This window comes from Stegodyphus dumicola, chromosome 4 (assembly GCF_044657685.1).
Source record: "Stegodyphus dumicola isolate Sdum_Otavi_A_Nest chromosome 4, ASM4465768v1".
NCBI classification, from domain to species: Eukaryota; Metazoa; Arthropoda; class Arachnida; order Araneae; family Eresidae; genus Stegodyphus; species Stegodyphus dumicola.
Genome location: NC_140771.1, coordinates 69,533,960 through 69,546,932, shown reverse-complemented (window position 1 = coordinate 69,546,932; position 12,973 = coordinate 69,533,960). Strand labels below are relative to the sequence as shown.

General features: G+C 32.2%; 1 protein-coding gene across 4 annotated transcripts in view; it reads left to right on the top strand.

Moving 5' to 3' along the window:
* Ctr9 (RNA polymerase-associated protein Ctr9) overlaps positions 1–12,973 on the top strand; it is a 153,810-nt gene that overhangs the window by 27,340 nt on the left and 113,497 nt on the right. For all 4 annotated transcript variants that reach the window (XR_015040690.1, XR_015040689.1, XM_085815049.1 and 1 more), the window contains exons 6-8: positions 4,115–4,310; positions 9,318–9,545; positions 11,160–11,276. Coding sequence is in view for 2 of the 4 variants with exons in the window: in XM_085815049.1 (XP_085671175.1) it covers positions 4,115–4,310; positions 9,318–9,545; positions 11,160–11,276 (541 nt within the window). In the remaining 2 variants the exon portion in view is untranslated. The remainder of the gene's footprint in view (positions 1–4,114; positions 4,311–9,317; positions 9,546–11,159; positions 11,277–12,973) is intronic.

The window sequence follows — 12,973 nt, the reverse complement described above, 5'->3', positions numbered from 1 at the left end:
TTAAATTGGATTCAAGTTAGGACTTTTGGGTGGCTATATCTGTGGTTCAAATGATGTCTCATGCTCCTGGAATAAATCTTTCACAGTATGAGCTCAATGAATCATGATCGTATCATCCTGAAATACATGGTGTCGAACGCCACTATAACAAATATCAAGGGACTGGAAGTTTGATTCACTGTATCTACAAGAAAAATCACTGAAATGTGTGTAAAATCTGAATCATAAATTAAAAAAAAAAAAAAAAAAAAAAAGATTAACATTGTTGCAGCAAGTGTATAAATAATCTGATTATAAAAGTCGTGTTAAGATTTAATTATAATTATTACACGCAGTTATTAAATTTGTTGGTTGTTCTTTTCTAGTTCCACATAAATTTACATGATAAATTATTAACCATAAATTATCATAATTTTGATTCTTTTCTTAAATTACCTATTTATAAATATGAATAATTATTTTATCAGTGATAATATAAAAACACTAGCAAAAAATATTAAATTTACGTTTTACTTACCTTCCAAGTGAAAAAATAATCTGCAGATTTCTGCTGGTGTGATGCTGATAACAGGAAATATTATCCATGGCTATAAAGCAAAGGAACTTTAACCTTTACAAAGAATATTCTAGAAATATAGTGACCTTTTATAAAGAATATTTCATGTTTTGGAAAAGACCTAAAAAATGCAAAACTTATTTGAAGGACATAATTTGGAAAGCATTTATACTATACTTCAAAAAAAAATTACTAAGTACAAAATTTCATTCTCCAAAAAATGAACCAACTGTGTAAACCAGAATCCTGATATGATTCACTGTTTTCTTTTTCTCGGAATAGCAAAAATTTCCATCATAATATCAGACTTGAATAAAGTTCTGTCTGACAGCTCAGATAAAGAATCTGAATGGAATCAGAGAATCCATATGTGTTCTTCGGTTGAATGGTGATTAACACCATATGTTTATTATGTCCTCAGTCTTCTAGAACTGGGTTCAACTTGACTTACAAACTCTTTTTTTATAATACAGAGAAAAATGAGGGTGAAGATAAAAGAGAAGTGATGTAAGAGTGTTTTCCTTTACAGGCGGATTTGGGACTCTAACATCCTGAACATTATATGATTTTAAAGGGTTAGCCCCTTCGCGCCGACTGTCACGTCTACGTGCCAGCAACGAACACACTCACGTGTCGGCCGGGAGCATTTTCTTGTTCAGCCCCGACTGTCACATATTTGTGCCAGTATCCTGGAACCTTTTAAAAACTATAATTTCTGCCACAAGATGGCACTGTATGTCCATATGGTTTCAGATACATGTACATTAGACCTTCTACTCGAAATGAGAGAAGCATGACTCACATACACGTGTTTTTGATTATATAAACAAAAGGGGAAATAAATGTTTCTGAATGGCGTGATTTATGACGTCTCTTTAAATTCGCACATGGTAGTTGTTTATTGTAAGTAAAGAAGTTTTATTTTCACTAAAGCGTTGGGTATTTCGGTTTGCAGTTCAGTTTTTAGAAAATAATTAGATCTTGTTAGATGTGAATTCTTTCTATTTTTACCATTGCAATGTCGAAGCGTCGAAAATGTTTAACAGAGCATGAAATAGCAGAAATGATGCAAAATATTTCAGATATTGATTCTGAAATTCTGATATTCTGATATTGATTCTGAAAGATTAACTGAAAGAATTTCCAAAACTTTGTTAAGAAGAGACTGATAAAAAAATGAAACGACGATGCTTCGTTTGTTCACATTCCCGGAAAAATCCTCCAAAACGGCAAATGAGTTATTACGAGTGTAAGGAATGTAATGTAGGACTGTGCGTAGATCTGTGTTTTCAAATTTTTCATACGAAAAGAGAATTTTAAGTAATATATTTAGTTTTCAGATGTATAATGTTAAAAGTCATAAAATGGTGAGTAATTAAAATAAAATGTGTAAAATATGCATTTAAACAAGAAATAAGGTAATTAAAGTATATATAAAAATATCTATAAAGCATAAGACATTTAAATATTCTATAGAGCATTATTAAATAATACGTTGATACTTCGGAAATTTCATGGATTTAGGCTTAATAGCAAAAAACCCCTGGCTCTGGACAGACGCTCGCGTAAGACACTGCCGGCCTCCCCGATAAGCGCGCGTTTGCGCTACCCAGCACCATCCAAGAGCCATTGAGTTTGAATGGCTGTGTGGGGAACATGTGTTGTCATGGAAAAAAAATCTTGAAACTCAAGATGACGGTGTTTGCAAAAATTTCCTTGGTTTTCTGGGAGAATTCGTTTGAGTGCACTCCATAGACTGTTGTTTTGTCTTACAATTCACGAACTTTAACCCGAGACTGTTGTTTTGTCTCACAATTCACGAACTTTAACCCAAGTCTTGTCTTCTGTTATGACACAATCAAGAAGTGATTCACCATGTTCTCGGTATAACTCAAGAAATGTCAATGCTGCTGCCACGTGCTGCTTTTTGTGGTTACCTGACAAGTTTCGAACCCGTTTAACACAAAACTTGTGATTGCCTAGATCTTGCATCACAACACCAAACAATAAAGTTCGTGAAATTTGACAAAACTCTAGTGAGAGCTCAGAAATTGTGAAGCGGCGATTTTCTTAAAAGTTTCTGTGGATTTTCTTTACCAGTTCAGCTTTAGCAATGCTCGGCCAGCCACATTGCGCGTTCTCGTGAATATTAGTGCAACCATTTTTAAACATGATGCACCATTGTCTCACTCCAGCTTCACTCATTAGGCCATTTCTGTACATGGTGCATAGTTCCAGATAATTTTCAACTGGTCTCGTTTTTTTTTTTTTTTTTTTTTTTTTTTTGTGAACAAAAATCTAATCTCTGATCGCACTTCACTACTGGTGGAATTTTCTATTTCCACACACATTTTAAACATTCACAGTGAACAAAGCAGAGGCAACACTTACCGCCAGCGATTACATCCAAATTTGTAAAGATTCAGTAAACACTCTGACATCAAGTTGGAGATGCTAGCACCATCTCTCAGAAGAAAGATCATCAGAAGAAACGTAAGTTACTTTCTGAATAACCTTTGTAGTATCTTTTTTATTGCAACAGAGCATTTTAAAAGCATCTGACAAGTTATCTTTTGCTTCCTATATTAAACTTCAGTATATGTTTTAGATCGGAATTTTTGTGAATTGTTTTTATTAAATATTTCAGAGATGTTCACTTGCATTTATTTAACACAAAAAGGTTATTGTTTAGGGTTTATTTTCAGCCCCATGTCTTTTGTAAAGATAATAATAGTTCATCGCCATTTTGGATAACAGTTCGCTATTCCATGTTAGTAATTTCATCTACAGTCTTTCAGATTTTTTACTCTTGATGCAGATTAATAATGTGATACTTTTTTAGCTCTGTAATTTCTTTTCCATGACCTGATGGAAGTTCTTCAGGTATGACAGCTTTGAAATGATCAGATCCACTCTGAGTTACTGTTATTTCAAGTTTGTGTTGATATAATTAAATTGAGCAACCAATTCTTCCTCAATATTTTCAAATTCAAATTTACATTGCAGCTTTTTTGGGGAAGGGGCAAACAATGTATAGTAAAAAAAAAAAAAAAAAAAAAAAAAAAAATTGATTTTTACATTTATTAAAATGTTTGCATTAATCAGATATTAAAATCAGTTGCTATGCAAAAGACAACCATCTGCGAGCCAATCTATTTCAATTTTTTGTCAGTCATCTCTGTGGCTGATATGGTGTTTAACTTAATCGAACAAGCATATCCTTCTATAATCCCATGGAAAGAAGCTACTTGGAATGAGATCTGAAAAGCATATATATATATATATTTTACATAATAAATAAAACAGGTCTGATTAGTTAAACTATTTTTTATAGTCAGTAGTTCAATAATAATTTCATTACTTTCCCTTCTCCAAAGTAACGTTATCATTTTCCTTTTCCAATTATTTGGATCATATGCGCATTTATTTAGATGTTTCCTATTAATTAATCTTCTACAGTATATCAGTCTTTTTAGGACACCTTGTACAGGTAGTGTTTTTTTATATTATTATTATTATTACAATGAAGAATTCTTTTAATCCTATTTATGTTTTCAGGCTTGCATTTGAAAGAGCTTTAAATCTTGATTCTCAGTGTGTAGGAGCACTTGTGGGCCTAGCAATTCTGGAATTGAATAACAAAACACCAGAAACCATTAGGAAGGGAGTTCAGATGTTGTCTAAAGCATACACAATTGATTCTTCAAATCCCATGGTTTTAAATCACTTAGCTAATCACTTCTTTTTCAAAAAGGTTAGTCTATGGTTTTCAAATTATGTGTATTTGAACATTTAACAATGTGTATTAATAACAGTGTATATGATTGCAAAAGTTCAGTGATTGGCAACATAAAAATATATACAATAGATGCATTGTGATTTTCATAAATTATGTTCAGATTTCTCATTTTAAGAAACATCCAGTTACATCACACTGTTTGGTCTGTTTAGGTATTCTGAGATGCTTTGATACTTAAAATGAACACACACACACAAAAAAAAAAGGCATTCTTTGAGCAACATATGTTTTGTATAATTTTGAGAAATTAATTATATATATGTAAGTATACTATATAGTATTTTTTGGTACTTTTCTGTTTCGCCGGCGCAAATTTTGCCAAGCAGACTTTATTGGCAACAACATACAGTATACACATAAAAAATGTTAACAGATGTTGGTTCTAATAATTTTTTATTTTGAAGGCATAATAACATTTTAATAGGGTTTAAAATTTTGTAAAAAGCTCATAAATAAAGACAATAAATTTGTAAAAAGACATTAATTTAAGAATTGACAATGCCTTTCATGGTTCAACATCCTGATTCGCCGGTTCATATCGTGTGACCCTAAGTAATCTCATCTCACGTAAACTATGCTCCCAAAATCTAATTCTCTCAATAACTATCTATATTAATTTCAAGTTAAATGAGTTTGGAAAACAAGTTTAAATACAAGAATTATTTCAATTTGTACGAATAGCTTACTCAGAAACTATGTAAAACCACAGTGCTTTACTTCGCTAGTGCATTGTCATTAGAATTGATGAATTTAACCCTTAATATGCCTTTCCCATATTTTCATCTTCGGGTGAGCGGTGTGATTGCATCCTAATTGACTTGATTACCGCAAATGGCCTTAGGGCATAAAATTGTACTATCTGATAAAAGTTCTATGTAATTGTATGCCAGTATTGAAAGAAACAATCAATCTGTTAAGAAATGGCTGCGACTTGTTTTGAAAATGAGGCGTAAAAGGTTACCTGCGAGGATATTCCGTTTGGCATCAGTTGTACCATTATTGGCGACTTTATTGATTGTGCTGGCAAAACGGAAAAGCACCTTCCCCCCCCAATTAATCCTGTGAGTGCTTGGCATTTTGGACCTGCTTGTGAAAAACTGTATTTATACATCATTTATTCACTAAGTTTTATATAATTACTTATTTTACTCTGTTTTTTTTTTATAAACTTCTATTTGTTAAGCTGATATTTAAATCATAAATGAAAGTAAGGAAAACAAAATATTTTAAATCAAATGGCAAAAAATCTCGTAAGGGAATAAAGGCAATTATGCCACTCAGGCTGTTGATAATGGAAAACTCAATTTGTTTATTAAATATATATGTGTGTGTGTGTGTGTGTGCATGTATACTGTATTAAACACGCATACAGGGTGTGTCATAAATTAGTGCATATTTAAAAAATTCATGAAAAAAAAAGTAATGCTCGTAACCCCCCTCCCCCCCCCCCCGGAAAAAAAAAAAAAAGAAATATTGGGGTCTGTGTGAATATGTTGAGAAGGACATTAGATTTTTTTCTGTTTATTAAAAAAAATTCTAAAAGTAACCAAAAGAGGGCACTCACATGTTATGCTGAGACGTTTTATGCAAATCAGGGTAGAATCAGGCTATCAACATTAAAATCTCTGGCTCAAAATGGATTCATCATTCGATGCCGGCAGCATGCTATCATTACCACATTGAGTGTTGGTAGTTAAACTGTTCTACAAGAATGATGAATCCTCAAGTATTGCATTGTGAAAGTTTCGCATGGAAAAAAGACTGAAAGCACAAAATAAGCTCTGTAATGCTGAATTTAGTGTGGCATCTTGAAGAAACATGGAGTTTGGAGGATTGTTTGCCAGGCCATCTTTAAATGCAGATCATGTCCATGTTGTACAAAGTGGCATGAAATAATTAGCAGCCAAAACATCAGCAGAGAGTAGCAGTGCTCGTGAAGCTAGAAGAGTATTGGGGATTCCAGAATCGTCAATTTGACAATCTTGAATCTATATCCATGTAAAGTTACCAAACTTTGTTACCTGTGTGCTGGCACAAATAAAGCGTGACTACAGTGGTTGCTAAACACAATGTGGACGGATGGAGACTACTTTTCGCTGCATGGTGATGTCAGTATGCAAAACAGTTACATCTAGATGACATCAAACCCTTGTGACTATCTGACCAAGCCACTGCATTCTCATCATGTGACTATTTGCTGCAGTTTCACCACATCTTTCATTCTCAGCTCTTTCTTTTTTGAAGAGCCTTGTCCTGTATCCAGCTAGAAAATCTGTACAGCCACTGCAGAACATTATGTTTCATGTTTGCATGAACACATTGAGCCTGCATTGCAGGAAAGACATACATTACCTGTCTTCACCTTTATGCATGATGGTGCCTCACCGCATGTTGCACATACAGTCAATATTTTCCTGTTGGAAACATTTACTGAAGACCAAATCGTATGTCGAGGTTATAAGTGACCATCGTGATCACCAGACTTGACCCTGGCAGATTTTTTATTCTCAGGATACTTAATGTTTTGTATATACCAGAGGTTTCTTGCCACTTTCGTGAAACTGAAAGATATCATTCAATGGACCAATCATTCAATAGATGCCAACATGCTACACTTGGCTGTAAGAAGCATAGTAACACACCTTACTTGCTTAGTACCTTGTGCTGGGGGTCATGTTGAATATCCTTTACTTTAAAATAAATGCACAGTGTCATCTTATTGTGATCTGTTTCATTGTCTGTTTGTGTTTGCCTGGTTTGTGTAAAACATCTCAGTATGCTGTGGGAGCACACTTTCAGTTACTTTTGGAGTAAATTTTTTATATATGTGCCTCATGAAAAAATCCAGTGTATCTCTGATTATATTCATGCAAAACCCCACCTTTCCTTTTTCTGGCACCCAAGTGGGTTTATACTTTGCAGAGAAGCTATCTTACTATAGCGGGCATTTTGCAACATTTTATATCTTATGTACTCTCCCCTTTAAAGAGGAAAAGACGTAGTGATAGAAAAGGCTTTTTTAGGAAAAAGCAATAGCAAAACAAGTAAAATATAATTTTTTTGGGGGGAGGGAATCAAAACTTTTGATGTGCTCACTTTTTTCTACTCCACTTTCTGCTGCTTAAATATTTTAGTGTCATCTCACTCTTGTCCATTGTCCTGAAAATTTAAAGTATATAAAATTGTGGAGTGCATCATACAACCATAAATGATGTTGCGTAAAATCAGTTTATGTGTATCAAGGTTTGCTCTATTTCAAAAATAACATTATGTGTATAAATCAACAGCAGCACCTACAAGTTTTGTCTACTATGTGTTTGAACTGTATGCCAACCACAACATATATAATCATCTCAGTCATGACTGAAAAATAAGTTACTGTTCTGTTATCAGCACTGGATTCAAATGTTGCCCAAAACTGATCATGTGGGGAAAAATTCAAAGCACAAAAATAATACCAAAATAGTTACAATATGGTTAAATTGAAGGGAAAAATAGTTTAACAAGTATTCATTAAGTTCATAGTTCATATTCAAGTATTCATAACCAAATACCCATCGGGGTAAAGTTTTTAATATAAACTAAGGAACTTGCCAAAGAAATAATAATAAAAAAAAATTGGTTTGCAAATTAAGATTAACATGAACGCATGAAACTGCGGTTGTCATTACAAATGTCTAAAAACATTTGCATTTTAGAATCCTCCTATGCAACATAAACTCAATTAATTAAGAATCTAATTGGTTATGGTCACTGCCATGTTGAAGGTTATTTAGCCATTTCGCACTGCCCGATAACCTTTCAGTAGTTCACATATGACAGTATTGGGGGGGGATAAAATTATATTTATGGTTTAACTTAGAAAATATTCACATCCAGCCTCTTTTTATTCTTTAGTGTTATACCCTTTCCTATAATCTGAGTATTATAGCTACATCAATAATATTTTCTTCAATAACTTTAAGCAAAGTTGTGGCAGAGCAGTTAGGCACAGCAACTAAAAAACATTCTTTTGTATCTCAGCAAATCCTACCACACACCCATCGGATAAAGACCAATGTAGTTTTTTTGACACAAACACAGACTTGCATCAATTTCAATAATCAGTGCCGCCTATTTTAAGTGTAGACATTAATGCATGGTAATGGACTTCCCTTATGTAACTGTTCTAGTCAACAACAGTGCAGTGATTCATATCCATTTGATACTGACAAAATTCAGTAGAAGTTAATTCTAAACACCATGAAATAAACTGCCATTAGGAAATTGGTTCTCAATCTTTCAGACCAATTTTGAGAATTTAACCTCTTTTTCGAACCCTACTTGTCATAATTTAACATCTCCATTTCAGTGCTTCCTTTGAATTCAAGTAGAGCTTCATTGTATGGTTTTTTGTGCGCTTTCTTTCAGAGTGAATAATTCCTTGTTCCTGAAGAAATTGCGTGAAAGATGTTACATCGTAAGGTAAGTCCCAAATTTTCATATTGATGGTAAGTACAATAACAATAAAAACGCTAGTGATAGTGACATCTTTAGAATTTTTATTCTCGTTGCCAATTTTAGAAAGGTATTCTTTTGCTTTTTTTTAAAAAAAGTAAACATTGTATCGATTTTAAAAATGAACATTGACAACTTCATATAAAAAAATCTTTTGGCAAAACATTTGGCGATGACTCCAGTCCCGATAACAGAACAGTACCAAAAGTAATTGGTGAAATTCTCTCATATGCATCCTAAGTTTATTACAATTAATAGTGATCATCTGCAGAATTATTGCATATGTAGTATATCTTTTGTATTACAGAAATGAAGATTAAATTTTTATTAATTAGCATTTGCTAGTAGTTGGTTAATATTTTATATTTAATTTATAATTAACCGTATTTTCATATGTGTTGTGTCTGAATTACTTATTATAGGGAAAAGGTAACAGTTATAACATGTTTAAATTAATTTTTACAGGATTACAACAAAGTTCAACATTTAGCTCTTCATGCTTTTCACAATACTGAAAATGAAGCTATGAGAGCAGAAAGCTGTTATCAGTTGGCAAGGGCATTTCATATTCAAAATGATTATGATCAAGCATTTCAGTATTATTACCAAGCAACACAGTTTGCTTCAGCGAATTTTGTCTTACCTCAATATGGACTAGGACAAATGTATATACATCGTGGTGATATGGAAAATGTAAGTCTTATACCTTTTATGTGAGTTCAGAGGATTTTTTAAAACATTTCATTTAGCTGATTTGACTACATATTTCATTTTTTTTATTATTATTCCATTAATAAAATTGTCCGTTGTATATATTAAAATTGTTATTTGCATCTTATATATAAATAGGTAAATTATTTTAAGTAAATACTGTTTATTTTTTGTTTGAAAAGTGTGTGCATATAATGGACAATTCAAGAATATAAACTGTCAAATTCTTTTGCAGATAAGACAAGATTCCAAAAGAATGCTGAATTAAATCATACATTAAATCAGTTTGGCATTCTCTTAAAATCTTGTTACCATGTAGCTTCTAAACCACCTGGCTTTTCAGATTTCAAGGTTGGAGGTTATTCAAAGAGAACAGTATAATTAATCATAAATAGCTATTATCAAAAAATTGGTGCCCTATTCATAGCCTATCCATATGTTCCGTAAATGTTATATATGTTTTAAATAATATGTCTAAATTCTAATAGAATTTTAGTTTAGGAAATTATTTGATTTGAATATGTTTTAGGCTTGTTATGCATTGCTTTTACAATTTGAAAGTATAAATCAGTTTGAAAATATAGCAAGTTAGGCATGGGTGTGTGAATGAAAAATTGCTGCTGGCACTGGCTGTTGGAAATATCTTCTGCCGAATCAAAGAACTGACATCACTTGCCAAAGTCAGACTTGCATTCAGTTGCATGCTAACACACTAAACTGATGCTTCAGTTAATTGCCACAATCTATTTTAGATCTGGAATCTTTTCTGCATTAGAACAGCATAACATATTTGATTCAGAGGTGACCAGTAGACAACAATATTCAAATGGGGCTGTCTTTATTCTGTTATCTCTGCATAAATTATTTTAAATTGAAGTATGACTAAAATTTGTACCTTGGTGTAAATATTTTTTGATAGAAAATTGTTTGGCATGTCTTATTTTATAATAGAAAAGATACATACTTTTTTCTTGTAAAATAATTAACTTTCTTCAAAATATTTTAAGAAATACCATATTTGCTCATTTATCTGCCCTCCAAGCTTTTTAGCACAAGGCTCTGAAGCTTTTTTAAATGTTCATTTCATTTTAGCCTTTCTTAAGGCATTCAGAAAGTGGCCTCCTATAAATTTTAAAATAGATTTGACCATGTAATGATTGTTTTTGACATATGAATTGAGTTGCTCAAGGATTTTGGGCACATGGGCTGTAACTCATGAAGCAGTAATAGTAAAGAACTACATGAAAATGGAAATATGCAATGCCTAAAAGGTGGTTCTGAAGATGTGGGGAAACAGATCAAAAGATGTTGATGAGGATGACAATGATGTACAGGCTATAACAGATGACACAGACAGCAGTTCCTGCAACACTGAATGTTATCAGGCCTGGGTAGTAGCACTGAATAGCATATAACATTAGTTAAAAAAAAAAAAAAAAAAAAAAAAAGCAGAGGAAATACCATAGTATTTGTACAGTTTAATATTTTGGTGGTGTTTTGAGAAAGGCTAAAATGAATATTATCTGTTTCATGCTAATCAGTCACAAGTTTGTTCAGACATTTAAAAAATTTTTTTTTTTCCCTTTATGGTTAAAGGCAGCTCAGTGTTTTGAAAAAGTCCTTAAAGCACAGCCTGGTAATTATGAGACAATGAAAATTTTGGGATCTTTATATGCACATAGTCCAAGTCAGTCAAAGAGAGATCAAGCTAAGGTATGTTATATATTTTGTAGATGAGTATTTTCAGTAAATTATGATTCAGCTTCCTCAAATACTTGAAGCTTTGTGGTGTAACATGCTACTGTGTTATATATCAAATTATAGCTTTTATTGTGTTGTTATATTAAGGTGTAACTCTTCCTTGAAACCAAGAGCTTCACATTTCATGCAAATTTTGATGCCTAATTATGTACTTCCCATTATATCAACTTTAAAATTCATAATGAAGTTCATGTACATTAATTTAACATATTTTATTACCTTTCCCCTCCTTTGTGTTTACGAAGAAAAAAAAAAAAAAATAGAAAAGCTATGCATCTTTATTTTTTTTAATCTTTGATAGCTGCCGTACTTATTGCCAGCACATAAAAAAAACTCATACTTGCAAAATTATTTTAAGAAAAACGCATTTGAATTATTAACATGCTGGATTTTCAGGAAAATCCAGCTGTGTCCTCTGCATAACGTTTTGCTAATATTCATCTTTTTTTCATTTAGTAGCGTGTAACATATTGAAAAGTAACACAGGAAATGCATGTAAATGAGAGTAGCAAAAGATTGTAGGATGATCGATTTGACTGAAATTCTTGGTTCTAATCATACTTCTAATAGCATTGATTTTTGCATTAAAATTAATAGCAACTCTACTTATATGGAATTAATATAGCTACTGTATATTTCTGAGTGTAAATGGAAAATTTTATGAACATTTTCTAAATTATGGAGGTCATCTTATATACAGACTGCTAATAATAGCAAATTTTGTAAGACATTTAAGAGTTTTTCTGTATTTGCAATATTCTGAATGTACAATGATCATGTCTTTTTAATTGGTTATCCTGTGAGAACTGACTATTGTATTTCTATGCATTTTTAATGGCTTATGTTCTTTGTTTTTGAAAAACTGTTATGTCCATCATGGTTCACATTTTTAGCTAACGTGCACAGCTACACTAGATTTGTACTTTTAGCTGTGGAAGTACCGTTTTCTGATTTAAAATTATTTGATGCCAAAATACAGATTCAGTGTGTAAGTTCTCTTTTATTAACTGGAATTTCTTTTTGAGCTTGTCTTAAATTATACTGTTATTACAGGGTTTGTAGTGCTTCTTACAAGTGCTTGTAAGTCCTTATATTTGAAAGTAAAATATAAAGGCACTTATAGGTGCTTACTTTTTCTCTAAACCCCTTTGTTTTTTTGTTTGTTTTGTTTTTTGCTTTTAGTGTTGGTTTTTTTTTTTTTTTTTCCCGAACATGCATTTTTTCCCTCCGTACAAAAGCCGAAACTAAAACAACTTCTCTTCCTTATCTGGAACATCAGATGGTGAATCATACTTCTGGAAATAGCTTTTCGCCCCTTTCTCTGCATTAGCGCAACCTTTGGTGCATGCAAGTACAAACAGGTGCACGTCGTTCTATTGGTAAAAAAATTGCGAAAGCAGTAGAAAATTCCAGTACATTTCGTATTCTTTTCCTTTCATCCAAGACTACACACGTTTTAATTTCTATGAAGATTTTAATAATTTGCATTCTCGTTCCACGTTGTCAGTTCGTATTCGTGTTTATTATGATCATTATGCTTATGAGCATATGTATGAATATTTATAATTGTTGTTAAGAGGCCAATATTTAGAGTAAAGAAGCCATTGTAGGACAACACACTTTATTTACATGAATAATGAATAAAAAGA